The sequence below is a fragment of the Lactuca saligna genome, chromosome 9 (assembly GCF_052625555.1).
Source record: "Lactuca saligna cultivar CGN05327 chromosome 9, ASM5262555v1, whole genome shotgun sequence".
NCBI lineage: Eukaryota > Viridiplantae > Streptophyta > Magnoliopsida > Asterales > Asteraceae > Lactuca > Lactuca saligna.
Genome location: NC_136425.1, coordinates 22,045,636 through 22,068,215, shown reverse-complemented (window position 1 = coordinate 22,068,215; position 22,580 = coordinate 22,045,636). Strand labels below are relative to the sequence as shown.

Here is a 22,580-nt window from a genome sequence, read left to right as displayed (position 1 = left end):
GATAAGCTTCGTCGGCAAACAATGGCAGTTGGCTTCGGTGGTAGAGAGCTCCAAGATGGAGATTGGAGAGAGTATGGGTAGCAGCTCATGCCTTTTGTGGCAGTAGAACGACACCGACGATGAGGGGCGACATAAGGGGGTGCGGTGCCGGAGTTTGAGAATGAAGGTGGTGGCGGCTGCCATCTCTATTAGGGTTAGGGTTTCAGTTGCATGGGAGTTAGGATGAATATATATGGGCTAACGAGAGTGACAGGTTCACCCGTGTCCATCCCCAACCATTTGCATATTTTACACATTTAGTCCCTCTCCATAAGAAATCTTTTCAACTTAAGTCCTAAAAATTACCATGCACCCCCTACATGACAATATCTTTTCAACTTGGGTACATAATTTACCCTTTTAGCCCCAGCCATCCAAATCATTTCATATTAAGTCCCAATGACACCAAACACACCCTGACTTCCAACTTCTAAATTATGTCGTTTGACTCCCCGAAACCAAAACCCCATTAAATATCATTTGATTTTGGACTATAATAATACAAAATGATAATACAAATTACTTCTCAGGGTTTCGGGTTTTTTATTCAATTATTCTATTTTAAACGGGATGTTACATATTGTTCTCACAAGAGATGTCAAGAAGACCACATAACAATGTGTCATAAGGTAGATAGGTAAATTTGTATTAAATGGTGGAATAAATTCATGTACTATAGTTGTTTGAACGGGATGTTATGTAATTAAGTAATTAAGTCATAAAGATACACACATATCTATCTTATGGAATTAAGTTTGTTCTCATTAAGCTAATTAAGTAAAAAAAATAAAATAAAAAAGACTCATATATAACTTATCAAATACACTTATTTCATGTGATTCTCATATGAATCACATGCAATTCACATATGAATCACATGTAAATCACAAGTGAAGCACATATAAATTACATGTGATTCACATGTAAATCACAAATAAATCACATATAAATTACATGTGATTCACATGTAAATCACAAGTGAATTACATATGAATTACATGTGATTCACATGTAAATCACATACTAATTACATGTGATTAACACGTAAATCACAATTGATATCACAACATAACAAATTTTGAGCATTTGAATGACATGTGATTCATATGTAAATTACAAGTGAATAATATATGAATTACATGTGATTCACATTTAAATCACATGTAATTCACATATGAATCACATGTCATTCACATGTAAATCACAAGTGAAACACATATGAATTGCATGCGATTTACATGTAAATCACAAACGAATCACATATGAATTTCATGTGATTCACATATAAATCACAAGTGAATCACATATGAATTATATGTGATTCACATGTAAATCACAAATGAATCACATATTAATTACATGTGATTAACTTGTAAATCAAAATTAAATCACACCATAACAACTTTTTAGCATTTGAATTACATGTGATTCACATGTAAATCACAAGTGAACCACATATGAATTATATGTGATTCACATGTAAATCACATATGAATCACATGTAATTCACAAGTGAATCACATATGAAGTACATATGATTCATATGTAAGTCACAAACGAATCACATATGAACTACATGTGATTTGTTAGGTGCTATTTGTGCACCTTTTTGCGCACCTTTTAGTCCCATTTTATGCATATATCTAACACAATTGTTCTTCCTTTTCCTTGCATTTTATCATATTCATTTTAGTCTCTAGAACAACCTTATTTGCACACTTTTATATCTTTTTAAGGTAAACTGGAGGTTGGAACGCGCTTTGGGAAGTGTCGGGAAGCATTGGTGAAGATTTCGGGACGATCGGGCGAAGAACGAAAAAGTTGGAAAAATCAAGTTTGGAATTGGAGTCAGAGAGGTACACGGGGCGTGTTGAATTTACACTGAAAAGTGAGCACGGGGCGTGTTTGACCAAAATAGGAGCTGTTGACCATGCTGAACATGACCCGTGTTAGTTTAATGCAAATCAACACGGGGCGTGTTTCTGAACACGACCCGTGTCATTCTAGCTTATTCGAACACAGACCGTGTTCGACCCAGAAACCAACTTTTGGCAGTTTTTCCTATCTTTCATATTACGGGTTAAGGGTCATTTTTAGAAAAAGGAGAACATATCAGAGCACCATTGGAGAGAAGAATTCGAAGCTTTTTGCAAGGGTTTGTCCGTTAATCATTTGGAAACATTAATTCTTGTTTTTGTAAGTTGTAATTACACTTAATTTCATCTTTTAGACTTGTGATCTTGTTCTAGCCATGTGTGGCTAAAACCCTAATTTCTCCAATTTCATGTTTTGACTTCTTGGTAGTGACTTTATTCATATGACATGGTATTTGTTCTTAATTTCTATCTAATGAATTTGATTTTGCTTCAATCGAATGTTTGATTCTAATTATGATTCTTATTGGCCATTTGAATTAGGGTTAGGTCATTCAAGTTATCTCTTTTACAAAATCCGTAATTGTTTTGTGAAATTGAACAAGTAGCAAGCATTAAATTGATCTCTATTGAATGAATTTAGTGTAAATCTTATTCATACACTTTTACACTCTCGAGCTTATGAGGAGTATTGGGTGTTGTTGGGAACATTCACATAAAGCTTCATGCAATCTTTTAATCTAATCCTAAGATGTTGTTTAGATTAGGTTAATAAGGTTAAGGTTAATCAAAGAGCTTGTTTTGGTTAATTAATATGGTGAATGGGAAGTGTTAGAGCTTATTATCACTTTCAAGTACCAACTTGGATAGAATTGAACGAATATTGTGTCATCTTTGAGTCACATTGCTAAATTGTCATACATGGGGTTGGAGTCCTTACAAATTCTGAATTTAATTCACGCATTTAGTTGATTGCTTATGTTTTTAATTGTTTGTTTAATCATTACATTCTAACCCCCCCCCCCCCCTCTTTACTATTGGTGACCATAGTACCTTGTGCAAATAGGTATAGACCAATTATCATGAGTCTCTGTGGATCGACCCTGCTTGCCTTGTACTACCTTTTAGTGCAATATAGTGGGATTATTTTGGAGTATATCGTACCCCTTTATTTGTTGGGTTTAACACACCTAACAAATTGGCGTCGTTGCCGGGGACACAGTGTTACTAATTTTTTATGCTTAGAGCTTTTCGTACAGGTACGCCATTGCCAATTGATTCGGAGATAGAGAAGACTGCAAAGAAGTTAAGGAAGCAAGCCAAGCTTCGTAAGAGGCAACCAGTTTCCGGTACTTCTTCATCAACCAATCCCCCGGTCATCAAGATTTGGGAGGACATACCCCTCTCAAGTGTATCCGCATCAGAAACAGAAAGCCCATCACTCTCACCACAAACAACCTCACCCATAAATACCACTCCACCCTCTTCACCTATTAATAATATCCTAAACAGTTCACCTTCAAAAACCACAACCAATTCTCAAGCCATGGCACATAACCCTGGAGGGAATCAAGGTCCTCCAAACCCACCACCCGAATAAACTCTTCGTCAATGGTCAAGACAAGAGGTGACTCAACAACCTCTTTGCATCACATACCCAGCCGCCACCAACTTGGAACTAAAATTCGGGCTTATCCACTTACTCCCAACTTTTAGAGGATTGGAGAACGAAGATCCTCACAAGTTCCTCACTGAGTTCCATGTAGTATGTGTGGGTATGAAACCACACAATGTCATGGAGGACCAATTCAAGCTTAGGGGATTCCCCTTTGCGGTGCAAGACGCGGCCAAAGATTGGCTTTATGACCTTCCACCGGGGACGGTAACTACTTGGGTAGATCTTGCGAGATTGTTTTTGGACAAATATTTTCCCGAAATGAAAGCTTCAGCCCTACGACGGGAAATTATTGGAATCAAGCAACACAAAAGAGAAGCTTTCCACACATATTGGGAAAGATTCAAGAAACTTTGTGCTCATTGTCCAAAGCACGGGATCACTGAGTACCAGCTCCTCCAATATTTCATTGAAGGAATGACTCCAATGGAAAGAAGGCTTCTTAACGCCTCTAGTGGTGGATCTTTGCCCGATAAAACCCCAACTGAGATCCGAAATCTAATCATGAACATGGCTGAAGATTCCAAACATTCAAGCCATGATGAAGAATGGTACACGGATGCACCCCGGGGTGTAAAAGAAGTACAAACTCCTCAGATTGAAGCTCAATTGTCCGAGCTCACGAAAGTAGTCATGATGTTGGCCAAAGACAAAGGTGTGCAGCCCACACCCCGCCCGTGCGGTATTTGCACCCAAGTGGGGCATCCAACTGATATGTGCCCACAACTCCAAGAGGAAGATTATGAAGAAGCGAAAGTCATGGGAGGCTATTCGGGGGCAAATCAAAGAGGTTATGAGCAACCAAGATGTGATCAGCGATGGAACAATAATCAAGGGTGGGGAGGCAATCAACAAGGGAATTATCAGCACAATCAATCGCATCAATATCAACCAAGACCACCATTTCCTCAAAATCAACCACGACCACCATTCCAACCTCAAAATTTCCAACCAAGGCATCCACAACAACCCCCTCCCCAAGCAAGTTCTTCAAGTATGTCCTTAGAAGACATAGTAAAAAGCCTTGCCACAAGTACTCAAAGCTTTCAACAAGAAACCAAGGTGAGCATAAAAAGCCTGGAGCAACAAGTATCACAACTTGCTCAGTCCGTGAGTAAGATGGAGTCGCAAGGCGAGCTACCCTTTCAAATGGAGAAGAACCCAAAACACAATGCGTGTGCAATTACATTAAGAGGTGGGAAAAGCTATGAAAATCTGAAGATGCTGAAAGAAGAAGAAGAAGAAGAAGAAGAGAAGGAGATTGAGGTGGAAGAAGCTGTCAAAGAAGAGGAAAAGAAGAGTAATCCAAAGTCCAAGAAGCTAATAGAATCTGAAGTGAAAGTCACACCAGCTCCATTTCCTTCAAGGCTGGCAAGCACCAAAAGAGAAAGGGAAGATGACGAAATCATGGCCATGTTTTGAAAGGTTGAAATCAATATCCCTCTTTTAAATGCCATTACACAGATTCCTAGATATGCTAAGTTCCTTAAGGAACTTTGCACATCTAAGAAAAAGCTTAAAGGAAATCAAACCGTGAAGGTTGGTGAAAATGTCTCAGCCGTGTTACAAAAGCGGCTACCGAAAAAATGCAAGGATCCGAGTGTTTTCACGGTTCCTTGCAAAATGGGTAACCTTTTTGTACCACGTGCCATGCTTGATCTTGGAGCATCAATTAATGTTTTACCTTATTCAAGTTATAAGACAATGGGAATTGGACCTTTATCAAAAACCGGAGTTATCATTCAACTTGCTGATCGGTCTTTGGTACATCCGAAAGGTGTATTGGAGGACGTGTTAGTGCAAGTTAATGAGCTCGTTTTTCCCGCTGACTTTTATGTTTTAGACATGGGTGATGAAAACACCCCACAATCAAGCTCCATCCTTTTGGGGAGACCCTTTATGAGTACCGCAAAAACAAAAATAGATGTAGCCAATGGTACTTTGTCAATGGAGTTCGATGGTGAGGTAATTAACTTTAATATCTTTGAAGCCATGCGTTATCCTAGCGATATTCATTCTTTAAACTTCATAGATGTTATTGATTCATGTACTAATGATTGCTTTGAGATGTCAAGCCAAGATGTGCTAACCACCATCTTGAGCAACACTTTGATGAGACAGGGATTAAAGAGTTGGCTGACAAGTACACATTGGAAGACGAATTGATCGAAGTAATCGATTTCTTGGAGAAAGCACAACCTATGAGAGTTGAACCACCCCGCATGAAGCTAAAAAGTTCTAATCCGAAACTTCTCCCATCCATAGTACAATCGCCGACTCTTGAGTTGAAGGCTCTTCCCGACCATCTCAAGTATGCCTATCTTGGAGAGAAAGAGACACTACCGGTGATAATTTCGACTAAGTTGGCACGAGAAGAAGAAAAAGAGTTAGTTGGCATTTTGAAGAAATACAAGGAGGCTATTGGTTGGACTATTGTGGATATAAAAGGGTTGAGCCCATCATTATGCATGCACAAAATACTGATGGAAGAGGACTTCAAGCCAACCCGTGAAGCACAGAGGAGGTTGAATCCACCTATGATGGAGGTGGTAAAAAAGGAGATCATGAAGCTCTTGGATGCAGGTGTAATCTATCCTATTTCTGATAGTAAGTGGGTGAGTCCTGTGCAAGTAGTCCCGAAAAAAGCTGGAGTTACCATTGTCAAAAACTCCGAAGGGGAATTGGTACCCACCCGTGTGCAAAATGGGTGGAGAGTTTGTATCGATTATAGGAAGCTGAATGTTTCTACCCGCAAAGACCACTTCCCTTTGCCATTCATTGATCAGATGTTAGAACGATTGGCTGGGAAATCCCACTACTGCTGCCTTGATGGTTTCTCTGGTTTTCATCAAATTCCGGTTGCCCCGGAAGACCAAGAGAAAACCACATTCACATGTCCCTTCGGCACCTTTGCGTATAGACGCATGCCCTTTGGTTTGTGCAATGCACCCGCAACCTTCCAAAGATGTATGGTGAGCATATTTTCAGAATATGTCGAAAATATCATAGAGGTTTTCATGGACGATTTTTACTGTTTATGGAAACTCTTTTAATGAATGTTTGCAAATTATTTAAAAAAAATATTGTTGAAAAATATATGATAAAAAAAAAAAGATAATTCAAAGTATTTATGATGCAAAATATTATGATTCAACTTGTTTATAATCATTAAAAATTTGTTATGATCCAAAAATACTATGGTCTTTAATAGTATACTTTATGATTCAAAAAATATAATGAGTCAAAATTTATTATAAAGAAAATTTTGATTTAATATATTATGATAAAAACATGATTTAATCCAAAATTATATGATCAAAGATTCTATGATTTAAAAGGATATACTGAAAAATGTTATGAACCAAATGATATTATCCATAAAAATGTTATGAACCAAATGATATTATCCATAAATATTATGATATTTAATCTCTTATAACTTAAAACTTTTATGATTGTTAACCTTCAAAACCTCAATCCAACTTTTAGTTCAAAGAACTAATAATTAAGTCAAAAGACAAAAAAAAAACCCTTAAAACTTGTATTAAAAAATGTAAATAAATAAATAAAAGAAAATGAAAAAAATAAAATAAAATAAAACAAAAAATACATTATAAAAAGTAAAATCGAGTTAAATTATATTTTTAAAAAATAAAGATATAAGAAAAAAAAACATGCTAAATAACTGTTAGATTAGGTGTTTAAACTCATAATTAAAATTGATATATACTTGAATTGATAGTAGCAAAGTCCTTTTGGGTTGTCCTCAAACCTAACAATTGAACATGATGACTTTAGAGAGATTAATTTATTATATGAATAATAAATTAAATAAATTGTTTACTAATGTGTTATGAAAATAATATATTAATTAGAAATCATATTATTTAACTAATAACTAATAAAAACTTAATTGGAATTAATTAGATTAATTAGAAATACAATGATTGTTTTGTTATTTATTAATAGTTGAGAAAGGAATGCTCTATAACCTCTTGAAATAGGTGGAAAAATCTCTAAGGAAACCCTAGGAGATTTCATCCATGGCCCCCTTGGACAAGGGGTTTGGGTTGTTTGGTCACCAAGCAAATGATCTAGTTAGGGTATATCCTTTTTAAACCCTAGCTTTGGCGCAAAGTTTTATCAACTATATAAGGAGTCCCCTAACCTTATTTTTGTCCCATGCCTCCCTCCATAAGCTTTGCTTGAAATTTCCCTTCTCTCTTCTAGTTCATTCTCTTGTTAGTTTTGATGTGATTCTATTAGAGGCATGACACTTGTGGTGCTTGCTTCCAAGAGATCTTCAAGAGGAATTCTAGTTGTTTGCTATAACAACTAAAAGGTATGTAATCCTAACACCTTCTATTGTTAATTTCAAAAATTATCTAGGGTTTACAAGTTTCTTTTTGATGATCTTAGTTATAGGTTCAATAGAGAAAACAGAGATCCTATTTAGGTTGCATGCAAACTTAAGGGTTTTAATTTTAAATGAACATCATTAATGAAATTAGAAAATAATTGCATAAGTAAAATATTAAATTAATAAATGATAAAAATTATTAAAAATAATACTACATAGATAATTATATTTAATTCTATTAATGAGGAAGATGGATTGATGTCAATGAATATTATTATTCAAAATAATTTAGATTATATATATATATATATATATATATATATATATATATATATATATATATATATTAGTTAAAAAATATTATGTCAAAGTTAATGTCAATAACATAACCATTATAAACACACACACACACACACATATATATATATATATATATATATATATATATATATATATATATATATTTTAATATTCTAACAATATATTTTTAACATGCATCGCGCAACCTACGAGAATTCGTCTAGTATATATATATATATATATATATATATATATATATATATATATATATATACTCTAATAAATGAAGTTTTTTTTTACACTTATCATACTCTCATTCAATTTGTCAAATGTCATTTTATGATTATTTTGAATTTTTTTTCCACATGTTATTTTATGAGTTTTTATGTTTTATTAAATTTCACATAAAATTTTAATGTAATAAATATAATAATAAATAGATATCAATTACCTTAATAAAGTTACCTTTTAATTTAAACTAGGTTTGGACCGTCCGCGCGATGCTGCGGAAACCTAGTATGTTAAAAACGCAATTCAACATGGATAAGGTTTTTCAGAGAAATTTTTGCGTATTGCGGCGGGGAACTTCTTTTCAAAATGAATCATAAAAATATAAAATAAGGTTTAAAAGCAAACAATTATGTATGGATGAGGTATATAAAATAAAATTTAAAAATGTATTTTAAACGTATTAACTAACCTTTAAATAAAAAAATAATATTAGTAAAAATGAAAACTATAAAAACAATTATGTAAGGAACCAAAAAACTTAACTTAAAATTACCAATAATTTAAGTTTAAAATTACGAAGGATAAATTGTGTTTAATCAAAATTATTTTAGGGTAGAAAATGTAAATATAAGATTCTTTTATTACAAGCAAATTTGTTATTTTTAGGAAAATGTTTATTTTAAAGCTTATATTATATTCTGTAAGAGTTGTAAAGAAAATATAGATGTAAGAATCTTTTTATTACCAGAAGCGTAAATTTGTTATTTTTAGGAAAATGTTTATTTTAGAGCTAAGAGTTGTAATTTGATATGGATTTAGTTGGTTTTGATCTGACATTAGTAAAAGCAAAGGAAGTGAGTACAATCGTTGGTTAAGAAAAAGAAAGAAGAAAGAAATGAGAAGCAAAAGGAAATCGAACGGCTACGAATGAAAAATTGAAATGAATAGTAAAAGTCCTCACATACCAACTTTGGTAATTAATATATATATAATTTCCAAAATTAAAACTCATTAGTTTCTTTTGTTTATTTATTTAAATTTAAAAGATAAAAAAACATTTTCATTATAATAGTTCTTTATTTTCTTAAATTTTCAAAGTTTTCAAATATTTAAACATTTATATTTATTTTTTGTTTTTTTTTTAAATTAACCCATATATTACATGGGTATCATAACTAATATATATATATATATATATATATATATATATATATATATATATATATATATATATATATATATATATATATATATAATTTGAACAACGAATACAAGAAACATCTAAATACTATTCAAAAAATTTAAAGCCATGTTTTTTTAAAAGAAATGATATTGTTTGTGTTAATCTCTTAATTTTTCAAAAGTAGATCTAATAAAATAACCATTAGTAATTTCTCTTAAATTAACTATACAAATGTTAGATTTCATAGTATAATTTTTAGAGCTTGTAATACGGATGTTAGATTTTATAGTACGGATGATGGATTTCATGGTATGGATGACACAAAAATACATACTTATAAAAAAATGTTTTTCATATAACATATATGTGAATCTGCAAATAGTAATGGTAGATACCATTTGCGAAATCGCAAATGACATATCAAAAATCTACTTCAGAGATGATATATGGGAAATAGAGTTTTTTTTTCACAGAACTATTACATATATGTACAAACAATAGTATTATACATCAAAACGTCTACCTAACTTGTAACAAACTAGTAAATAGAAAATGACGAAACTACCATTGATAATTAGAAATGTTTAACTGTCATATTAGCTAAATTGAAATACTAGCTAACAACAGATAGTCGTAGAGGATTTTACATATGTGATATATTAAATTCTCCAATACATTTATTTATTTGAATTTTTCCCACTTAAATATTTACATTATTTTTTGCAAGAGGACTTCATTTTCATAAACGCCATCTACAAACATATCGACTATTTTGGAGTTGGTAAACTTTTGATTAAATTTTAGAATTTTGCAAATTAGATTAGACATATTTTTCTTTTTTCTAATACGATTAATAATTATCAATTTCAAACATTTAAACTAGTAAGTAAAACATAAATAAATATAAGATTAACAATAAATAATTAATGAATTTTTTTCCATCAATTTAAGTTTTGCTCTAAAAAGTTATTATAACTTTTTCTACATTTTAAATTTACAAGGTATTTGATAGAAATTTTTACAATGTTTAGAGTTGTCTTTACAAAAAGTAAAATTTTGATTTGAAAATCAATTCATGCATTAAAATTTTATATAGTACACATCAAATTAAAAATCTTATTTATTAACACCCACCAAACTAAGGTAGAAGATAGAAGAGAGGAGAGAGAACACGGGTCGTGTCCAAGGTGGGCCATGTAGCACTAGCAGCATTGCTTGGTCCGTGTACACCTCTTAATTACTCTAATCGGGTTTCTTGTTTCTTGAACACAATAATAAAGATACATATTTCCATGTAACAACATCCAAATAACGACGATTTTACTGATTCCAGATGGTTCAATATGAGCCTGACCAAAGACCATAAAAAATGTTATATAAATAAACCTAAAAGTATATATGGGGGTGTAAAGAAAACAGTCAAAAACCAAACTTAGTCGTAGTTATTGCTTTCTTGATTAAAAAATAATATAACATGGAAGACGATAAAATCAATTTCATGTTTACATCGACCCATTCATGCTTTTCAAATAATTCCTAAAGGTTTGTTAACTATACGGCGTTATCCTAACCGAATTTGTGCTCCAACCTAGATGACGATGACCATATTAACTTTTATTTATTTATGTTACTTTCTAGACGCCACTACTTTTAATTTCTATCGCCGTCCATAAAGAAATAGGGGAAATACTTTTCGATTAGACACTTAAGCTTACTAGTCACTTTCCATTAATATCTCTTTGTCAAGTAATTAATACGATAAGATAATGTATCAAAATCTTAAAGATTAAGAGAACCAATAATCATCATGGCTGGAAACATAATGATTGAAATACATAAATAACATGCTTTCGTTACACATTATTCAAAGCAAACACCATTGACTATTGTACTTCGAAGTGACGTATTACACAGACAAAGGGAGGGGATGAAGTCGTGCTACAGGAACACAAACCAAAGGGTTAGCTCTAGGAAGTGTTATCCCGATACCCTCTTCCATGTCAACACTAGTTAGATTCCCATCTTTTCCAGCTTTCCAATCGAAGCACTGAATCATACAACCGAGAGTTACATACACCACCGACAACCCTAGCGATGTCCCTGGACACATCCTCCTCCCACTACCAAATGGTAACAACTCAAAATGTTGTCCTCTTACATCCATCTGTTTCTCTTCGAATCTTTCAGGCTTGAATTCAAGTGGGTTTTCCCAGTAGGCTGGATCTCTGCTGACGCTCCATATGTTGAAAAAGATTGTAGTGTTTGCCGGAATATGGTAACCTCCGATGGTGGAATCTTCTGTTGAGATTCTTTGAATCACTGGGGCTGTGGGGTGAAGACGTAGTGATTCCTTCACGATTGCTTGAAGATAAGGAAGGTTTGGTATGTCTGATTCTTGTAAAAGTCTGTCTTTTCCCACAACTTTCTCGATTTCTTCAACAGCTTTTTTCATTATGTGGGGATGGTTTACGAGTTCTGCCAAAGCCCACTCGGTAGTAATGGCAGAAGTGTCTGTTCCTGCACCAAATATATCCTGAAATGAAACACATATATATGTTAGTAGATGCAAATATAGATATAACAAATGTTGAAATATGATATGCTGATGTTAATTAATTACCAGAATGAAGGCTTTAATGTTGTCTCTGCTCAACTTTATCTCCATGCTCTCATCTTCTGAGATGTCGAGTAAAAGGTCAAGCAAGTCTTTGACTTCTGCCTTCTCGTAATTCTGCTTTCTTGCCTGTTGACGCTTCTCCATGATCTTTTCTATCATCGCATCAAATCTTCCACGGATTTCCTTTGACCTTTTTCCAATTCCTTGTAAATCTATATTCTTAAGGAACCATATATGATCTGAAAGGTTAAATGTAAACATGAGTTCCCCTATGTCGGTAACTATGTTCTTTATGTCCCCTGCATCGTCATCTTCGTCTGAACACCTCTTGCTCATCAGCATTCGTGATATAATATTGTTCGCCATCTTTATAAGCTCCCCTTCAAGTTCTACCGACTTCCCAGCTTTGGCTTTCTCTGATAAAAATCTTAAAAAGCGATTGATTTCTTCGTTTCTGACTGGACGGAGGGAATCGAGTGTTTTAGCATTGAGGAGTTCTGAAACGACGATCTTCTTCAAGAACTTCCAGTAGGGTCCGTAAGTAGCAAAAATGAATCCACGGCCTCCGTAGGCAATATAATCCATGGATGAGTTATAGGGTCTATTTAAAAAGACATTATCATACGTTTTAAACAATTCTTTCCCTGTTTCTGGTGAACCAAAAACAACACTGGGTTTTGAACCCAGAAAGAGGCGAAAAACTGGCCCATATTTCAAAGAAAGCTTGTGGAAAGCTTGGTGGGGACTTGGACCAAGGAGGTGGAGATGCCCGATGATGGGAAGGGCAAATGGAATCGGAGGAAGGCGAGATTTACCCTTCGCACTATTCGAGTTGAATAACGACCGTATGAAGATGGTGGTTATGGTACCTATGAGAAAGAGGATGAGGTAGCCTTGAACATCAGCCATGGTTCAAGTGAAGAGTGGAGAAGAAATGTGCTTAATTTGTAGAAAAAGAAACCACTTTTTTGCAAGTTGCCAAAAAATAATAAAATATATTTGTATTAAACTTTATTATTATACCTTTCTAGGCATGGTCCGTCCAGCCATCATTGTTGACAGTCGGAGGTTCATAGTCCACAACAACCTGAGACTATTTATTATTAATCCTCTCGATTATGGTACTATTTATTATTAATCCTCTCGATTATGGTTTTATTATGGAAAATCTTTGAAATCAGTAAACTAGAAATAGGGAAATCAGTAAAAAAAAAAAAAAAAAAAACGTCCTGGGTTTATCAACTCAAAAGCTATTTCTACTCTTTTTTTTAAATCCCAAAAATCCAATAACACTTGCAAAATAATCATTGTTTATTGTATAGGATTTTTTTTTGAAAATTTCAGATTTTTTTTTAAAAATAAACAGTTAGAGATGTCTTCTTCGATAATATAGTTAAAATTTAACACTGCTAAAAAAAAAAAAACAGGCTTTACTTGATATATGAATTACGACATACAACATTTTTATGAGAGGCACAAAGGTATGTCATACAATTTTTCTCATATATTGTAAAATATCAATGATTTACGACAGACAAAAATGTGTGTCGTAATTTTATGTCATATTTTAAAGAGTAAATTAAAATAATTTTTATCCGTTAATACTATAAGGAAAAGTTAGTAACCGCAAACAATAATACAATGATGCTATGTCACACAAGTACATGAGAACTATATAGTATGAAAAAAAATTAAAGCAAATTTAAAGGATGTGAATTAAATATTAAAACCAATAAACCACTAGATTAGTGCAAAAAAAAAACTAACTACAAAGCAAGGGGAGAAAAACCCGAACAATCGATCAATTTGAAAACGCTCCACTTTGGTGTGGGGAAAAAAACAAAAAGATGAGTGTTTGGTAAAAAATTGTATTTTGATGAAAAAAAAAACTTAGGAGAATGGCCCTTCTAATCGGTAGCTAGGTTAGCATTATTTTTGTTTGCTAACCTACAAATAATAGTTATTATATATAAAAAATAATGCATGGTAGAAAATCTCATATATAAAAAGGAAGATTATGAATGATAATAGCTAGCAAACACCCAAATTTTAAATGAAATAAGTGTTTGGATGGTTTGTAAAAAAAAATTAAAAAAAAAAAAAAAGACATGAAGGACCGTTTCGGTAACAAAAAAACTAAAACAGTTGAAGTATCATTTCTACAACTTGGATGATTTATGAATAACAAATAAGAATGCAGGGTCAATGCAGTAATGTGGATTCCAATTTCAATAAAATGAGGCATTTTTTAAAGTATTACCTCCTAAGATCATTAGGCTATAGTCGCCAGCCCTCTCGCCAAACACTCCCTACCAATATTTACACCATCTCCTACGAGTCGCTAAGGTACTCGCCAGTGACGAATCACAATTGTATTAGTGAGAAAAGAGAGAAGGAAAATATAGTTTTTTTTTAAGACAAAACCTATTAAATTTCTCTCACTACTACTCCCTGCCTTTTTTAACATTGGCAATATAAAAACCTATGTGGCATAAAAAATCCTAAATGGGTCGCCTAAACCACATATCCAAATTTCACTAAATGGGTCGACCCTAAACCACATACCCTAATTATACGAATGAATCATCCATTTACTCTATCCAACAATCTGATGTCTTAATCGATCCCTATTTGATAGAGTTTCATAACCACATATCCACTGCCGCCAGATCTGATACTTTCAGACATTGGATGACAGTTGATGTTAAGTTTCCGACACCTTATTGTGTAACATTCTGTTTAAAATTAAATAAATAAAATAAAATAAATGAAATAAAATGAATAAAATAAAATAGGTAAATAAATAAATATTAAACTCTAAAACCCTGTGATGTATTTTATATTTTATTTTATTTATCCCTAAGTCCGTAATAATTTATCAGCTTTAGCCATAAGAAGTTAAAAGGTATAATTTCCAGAATTTGGTGTCTATATTGTAATATTAGGATTTGAAATGTAAAAGATTTTGTGAAGCAAAGGTTGTTTAGTAATTATTGGATTTAAATTGTAAAGGAATTGCAGAGGTAGGGACTAATCTCGTTAAAATACATTCGAGTTTGGTAAAACACGGACTTGAACCCGTGATTCCTTACCCCTCCTGTTTTTAGAGTGCAACACCCGAAAACCCTAACCCTACAACACTCTTTCAGCTGCCACCTTAATCCCGGCCATCCCAGCTGTCGTCGGCCTGCTGCTGTGAACAACTGTTGCCGCTACCTCCGTTCCTTGTTGCACCGAACCGCCGAGCATTGCGTCTACCTTTCCTTCCGGTGAGAATGACTGGCGACCGTGAGTGCGTCCGCTTCCACCATTCCTCCATCTTATTCTTCTTTTTTTGTCGCCATCTGCAACCACAACACAATAATTGCTAGTGTTGCACCGACTGCCCATCGCCTTCGATTAGATGTCTAAGCACATAACTATTATTGGTATGTACTCGATCCGAGAGTAGCATGACCCATTTGGGTTGCATAGCATCAGAACAATTTGCTAGGATAGACTCTTGAGAGAAGGTTATGTGTGATTTATTAATATATTATAATTTCTAATATATTAATATGAAATCATACATTTTAATTAATATTGATCAAGAATTAATTTGGAAATAATTTAGTGATCAAAAGACACTAATTAAATCTATGGAGACTAATTATGGTAATTAGTTATATTTATATGTGTTGGGCTTATGATCCTTGTTGGACCAAGTTTATGTATGGACATATAAAGAGTTGGCCACATGAACCATGGATCATAATACCCATGGGTATGGATTTGGGTTATACCCGTGACCCTTGGAATCCTACATATAAACAGGTCACTCCATAGCCAAAATCACCACTTCTAGTTCTTGGAGCTCATGGAGTTGATTTTGGTGTGGAAGGAATTCTCTCTCAAGTTCTACCTTTGTCCATGATGTGTTGTGACTTCATTTGAGGCTTTCACACTATTAGGGCTAAGCTCTTAAGGGCAAATACATCAAGACTTCAAGCTACATAAAAGATATGTTACCCTAACTAGTATCTTCTATAGTTTATGTCAAATGCATGCTAGTTATAGGTTTAATGCCTTGGAAACCAATTGCATGTATAATTAGTGAAAATATAGATCCAATGTATTTAGGATTTTATGTGCACCATAGGATGTTGTAGTATACAAAACCCTTCAATATATTGAGTTCACTAAAGATTACTCTATGACAGACCGTGACGTGATCATTATTGATTTTACCTATTTTCTAATTGCTGTTGAATCTGAAATAATTTGGCGCACTGGTAAAGCAAATTTGATTGGAAGATCTACTTCCCAAACTTGCATTGATATTGACAATGGAAATATTGGAAGTCCAGAAAAGTCAGGAAAGACTAAGTTTGAGATTGACTTGTGTGCTATTCCAAAAGAGTCTGTTTGTTTTTATTGCTAAGAGAAGGGGCATTGGATTCAAAGCTGCCTTATCTACCTGAAGGATCATAAGGATGGTAAAGTCATATGTATGACTCTGCTTTAGGTAAGTCCACTATCTAACTTTATTAAGTTCCTATTTCTAGATTCTTAATACATGATGTGATAACATTACATTTTGATGTTTTGGAGGATCGAAGAAGAGAAAGGAAGCTTAAAAAAAGAGCAGACTGAGTTTGATCGCGAAGAGATGGATTTCGATCGCATGATTCGTTGGCCAGTGTTTTGAGTTGCTGCTTAGGAGTTACGATAGGTTTCTTAGGAATATTTAGAAACATAGTTTTCATATGTTCTTGCATTGTAAGGAAATGTTTTCCGCATTTTATAAATAAAGAAAAGTTTTGATTTTATCTTATTTTATATTTCCTTACAATGACATTTGTGAAAATTGATGTTTGTATGTTTCTATTTTTTAGCAATATGGATTTGATTCTTTTGTTTGTGGTATTGTCTAAATTTACCAAATAACGAAAGATTCTCATGACCAAAGTTTCAGTTGGATAGAAACTTGGAATCATGCAACTTGTATTGTATGATGAATGAGAACCTTCATTTTTGGGAAATTAAGACTAATTCCTTATTCACATGTATGTGTAACCCAAGTGAATGACTAGGGGATCTAGTACACATTGGTGTGCACTAATCAAGTCCACCACAAAGAATGATAAGACTATTCGTCATGATTTACTAAAGTTAGTAAATATGGTTATACTTACAAGATTAAGTGTAATTGTGAATCATTGAAAAAGTTTCAATGTACAACAAAACAAATAAGAAGAATCAATTAGGCAAAAAGATAAAAAATTCTCCAATCTAAAAGGAAATGAGAGTACTTTAGTACTGTGTTTTATGATCATCTTAATGATTATAAAACCATATCACAATTGATCCTCTAAGAACACCTTAGTGCACTTGTATGGCTAAGAAGAGGAATCAAGAATTGTTGAAATGGTTAAATCAGAAAGGGTGAATCATATTTTGTTCGAAAATCAAGTCTTAGAGTCATACTCCAAGATTGTGTATTAAGTAACATGTCTTAAGTAGGTTTAAAACACATTATGAAAAGTGGAGTAGAAAAGTTTTCTTTCTCTTGCACATTTGATACTCGTAGTTGTGATGTTTAGATAAGACAAAGACCAACTAAGACCAATTGAGTGACGTGTTAATCTTGATAATAAACCACACTAAATCTTGAATATTTGTTTGTCAAGGAATGTTTCTTGACAAGAGAATCTTATATGTCAAGAGGTTAGTGGGAATCTTAAAGTCCTTGAAAAGCTTCAAGAACTAATCAATAATAAACCTATTGTGTGTCACTAGCTCACGATTTGAGGTTTGTAACCGATCGTGTTGATGTATTCTTGTTTATGTGCTTATTCCAGTTAAATTTGACTATGCATGAGAATTCTATGAGTTCTAAATTGTTTGCATAAGGTAAAGCACCTTGATCAGTGAAAGTTCATTGATCAGTAAGGGTGATCTCTCAACAACTCGGAAGACATGGTAGGCCCTTGTGCTGCCAAGTGGAAAGAAATTGAGATTGAACAAGTTCAGTCCATATAAGCTTGAGTTTGTCAGAGACCTTGTCTTATGGTAAAGGTTGGAAATGACATATTCACATGGATAGGAACACATACACCATCAAATCTAAGTGTCATAAGGTTTCTCTCAAATTCATGAAAATGATTGTGAGGAAACGCTTTCACTAAGTAGATGTTAAAGAGATAGCAGTTGTGTTAATTGCATTCTCAAATTCGATTATGATTACGACATCCCTCTTCATAGTTCAAATTATGAGAAATGGAAAATAGTTTGAACATTCAGAACTTATTGTTGTAAGTTCTGAATAATTTAGACATACATATGAGCTTTCTAATAAAAGGTGTATGAGCTTTAGATAAAGGCTTATCGAAGCATCTCGTATCAGAAATCTGAACTTTTGTAAGAATATAGTTATCATGATAGTGGGAGCAAGATTATTATTATATAAAGTCTTGAAATTTAGCAATACTAGTTATATGAAACAAAGATTACAAATTTGCAAAGTTGCAAAGTTTGAATAGTTTCACTATAATAAGGGAGAGGATACTTATACTTTATTTCGAATCTAAAAGTTTAGATTGAAGTATTAATTAAACTTAGTCGTGGATATATGAATAGCATGTTGAAATATTTCAACATTGGAAATTCTATATTGAAATATTATAGCAAGAGACTGGTCAAGTATCATTTCTTTATGTAATATATTATGAATCGTGTCTCATATGCTTCGGATATAGGATCGATTGCATATTCTATGGTATTTACGTGTTCTAATTTTCCAAATGTCTAGGACGTTAAAAGAGAAAAAGGTCTCAAACCGGATATGACTAAAGTTATTAAACAACCGTCAAGGACAATATGAGGTTTACCAAGGATTGGTTGATTGTGGATAGTTGGAAGTATAGTAATAAATGAACCATATTGATATAATTCTGAATAGATAGGATTATATTAAGAATAAATAGTCATATGGGAATTATGGAAGAGTTTCAATAATGGGAGTTGGATATCAAGAATCTATGAGTAAGTTAGAAACTTTTATGCAAGAAGGATGTTCAAAGGAATGTGCCTTGAATATGAGACTTCGTATCTATGGAATTGTCTTGTAACAATCTCCAATAGAAAGTTTTGTAATTAGCAAAGTCTCTTTGACTTGTGTACATAGTCATTACAAAAGGATCACTGCATATAAGCTTAGAATGTAACATATTACAGTAAGTGGCAAGGCTTTGGTATTCTTACACTTATGATAAGGATTCAGAATTGTGAAATGAGTGTCATTGGAAATCTTTACAATTGATCTATTTCACAAAGCAAGGACCACATGTAAACATAGTGTGCATGCTTGGAGCATGGGATGACTATTGTTTTCATTCAAGTAGTAAGTTGATCAGTCGAAACATTATACAATGAATAATGTGTAATCGATATGTCGATTAAATAAAAGGTGTTTTATTTATATTCAAAAGTTTTGAGACCATATTGGGTTCGATTATTCTTGTGTTTCACTTCGCATGTTTTACTTCCCGAATAACTAGGTTATTCAAACATCCAAAGTCAATCATACTTTGGAAATAAGTAATGAGGTAAGACTGCCATGAATCCGATTGTAGATTGTCTAAAGTGTTAGACATAACACAAGTTTGCTGCAGTATTCATGAGTACTCCTGTAATAATATTTGAGTATTAGATTAAACCCACACTCATGTGAATCATTTTATGGATTCTATCATGAGTGATTGTGAGATGATAATATCTTATATTCTTGAGACAGAGAGATATGAGTTGCAGTGTACAAGTCAGTTGCACATTAATGATATGAAAACGCACCAGTAACTTGGTGTTATACATATTGTTGTGTGTGATTTAATGAGTAAATAGAGCAAGCATATGATTCGAAGCTTATCTGTTCCTTTTACCCTAATAGGGATAAAAGCGATATAAGTGGGCCCCTTGATGATTTACTGATGACAACCCTAAGCGCTTGGCCAAACCTAGACTGATTTGATTTGTTCAATTAGTCGGTCGTCATAAATTGAAAATCGGGAAACAACGCATGAATAGAGAGAATGATTATAATCCATGTCTCAGTTCATATGATATCTTGTAGAATGGAGGAACATATGATCCATTATCTAATGGACGCGTCATTAACTAGGTTAGTGTTCGACAGTGGCTTTTGAGAGCTACGATTGCTAGTTGGGTTTTGAAGTCGTACTTGAAGTTATAGTTATTATACTTATCCAAGTAGGAGACTGTTGGATTAGGTGTCTAAGTCCATAACTATAATTGGTATGTACTTGACCCAAGAGTAGCATGGTCCATTTCGGGTTGACTTCACCAGAACAATTTAATAGAATCGATATTTGAGAAAGAGGTTATTTGTGATTTATTAATATATTATAAGTATAATATATTAATTGAGAAATCATATTATTTAATTAGTATTGATCAAGAATTAATTTGGAATTAATTTAGTGATAAAAAAAGACTAATTAAATTAATGGATACTGATTATGTAAATCAGTGAGACATATGGTTTGGGCTAATAATCCATGATTAATTTGTAACCGGCTAAGCTTATGTGAAAGTCCATAAATTATTAGTCCAAATAAGTTATGGATCATAAGCTTAAATGTAAGAATTAGGGTCACATATAACTCTTGGAATTCTACACTATATATATAACCCACTAAAGCCAAAAATCAGAAAAAGGGTGGATCATTCTAAGAGGGGAGATTTTGTGTACTCCATAACCTCTCTCTCATATTCATCTATTTGTTCATGGTGTTTGTGACTTGTCTGAGTCATCACACTTGAGGTGCTAAGCTTTTGAAAGGCCGACAACTACAAGCTCCAAAAAAGAGGTATTCTTCCAACTAGTTTTATGATTCATGTACCAAATTTGTATGCTAGATAGGTTTCATGATTTGGATAATTTTTGTTGCATGTATAACTAGAGAAAACTTAAATCCAATGCATTAGCGTTGTATGTGCACCATAGGAGTGTTATAGTACTTAAAACCCAACATTTAGTTCATATGACTATTAGCTAATAAATAGTTAAATAATTTATGAATCCTATTTAAATATAATTTAAACCCACATACATTTGCTAGAACTTAATTCAAGTCTCTTCTATATACATATTTCATTTAATCAGGTAATTCAATCCATATAATTCAAGGTATCATTCAATTAAATTGTAATTAAGTTTCATACCCATAGATTATTACCCTATTTAGATTAAATAGGATCTAAAATATGCCCGATTCGCATAAGCCATTACATGCCACCAGCCCATTAGCTAACTTGATACACACCAATCCATTAAAAGCCAAAAAAGAGTCCAACATCGTACCTAGCTTCTAGGCGGCGCACTAGAGCAACCCTCGGTGGTTGCTGAATCTTCGTTCATCAGAAGCGCAACTCCAAAGCCAAGTTATGAGTTACGCAGACTCGCGCCCTGAGTGTTATCGATTTCCTTAACCTTCTTTCTGGCCATCGAAGACTAGCACTTACCCTTCTTCGCTATTGATGATGTTGAAGGTCCCAAGACAGTGGCATGAAAATCATTAGGCCAAGAAAACGGGATTAAAACCCATCAATTAATCTCTCTCTAATCGAAGTAACTGGTGAGAGATAAGAAATCAGAGGATAAATTGAGTCTTACCTGCCTTCACTGCTTTGGAGAACATAAATTGAGTAACTGGTGGCAGCCTCCTTGTCTCCCACTTCCTCTTGCTCATGGAACTCTTTCATACCTCTCTCTCTCTCTCTCTCTCTCTCTCTCTCTATATATATATATATATATATATATATATATATATATATATATATATATATCTTTCTTGATGCCTAAGAACATATACCCTCCTCATTCTCTAGCTATGGTTAGTTTTTGTAAGGAGCCGATGGATACGTCCAAACGAGACAGAAGGAGGAGGCAATGCACCACCTACACCTGATGCAGGGGACAAACATATCCAAGCTTTGTATTCGACAGCCCTGATCCCTGAAGCTTGACTTATTGACGAAACATACTCCAACTCGATTCCCCTTACAAATTGTTGATTTCGAAATTGAACTAAAGCCCCTTAACTTATTAGTGTTATTATTAACCACTAACATTAATAATGTGTCTACTCTTCTTTTAATTTAATAGACCTTATTTTAACTGCTATAATTTATATCTTTCTGTCTATAGATGTCATTTACATATTATGGGTACTTAGTTCTCTATACAATTTAATATTGTTTAAATTGTCATTTACATATTATGGGTACTTATTTATCTATAC

At 33.3% G+C, this 22,580-nt stretch overlaps 1 protein-coding gene and 1 long non-coding RNA gene across 2 annotated transcripts; both read right to left on the bottom strand.

Annotated features, from left to right (window-relative positions):
* Positions 1-11,431: 11,431 nt before the first annotated feature.
* LOC145014850 (cytochrome P450 93A3-like) lies at positions 11,432-13,216 on the bottom strand. Its single transcript, XM_078973284.1, has 2 exons — positions 12,283-13,216; positions 11,432-12,195 (listed from the first exon to the last, which is right to left on the bottom strand). The coding sequence occupies exons 1-2, from the start codon at positions 13,186-13,188 to the stop codon at positions 11,569-11,571; spliced, it is 1,533 nt and encodes a 510-aa protein (XP_078829410.1). The 5' UTR covers positions 13,189-13,216; the 3' UTR covers positions 11,432-11,568.
* An 8,241-nt stretch (positions 13,217-21,457) lies between these two features.
* Positions 21,458-22,257, bottom strand: LOC145014851 (uncharacterized). The gene is made up of 2 exons (XR_013665654.1): positions 21,953-22,257; positions 21,458-21,810 (listed from the first exon to the last, which is right to left on the bottom strand). It is a non-coding gene; the product is annotated as an uncharacterized LOC145014851 (long non-coding RNA).
* Positions 22,258-22,580: the final 323 nt, after the last annotated feature.

Bases quoted from the DNA above. Each gene is read 5' to 3' on its own strand.
- LOC145014850 (XM_078973284.1), bottom strand. From the start codon at position 13,188: ATGGCTGATGTTCAAGGCTACCTCATCCTCTTTCTCATAGGTACCATA. The intron at 12,196-12,282 runs GTAATTAATTAA...GTTTCATTTCAG, and splicing joins ACATTAAAGCCTTCATTCTG to GATATATTTGGTGCAGGAAC.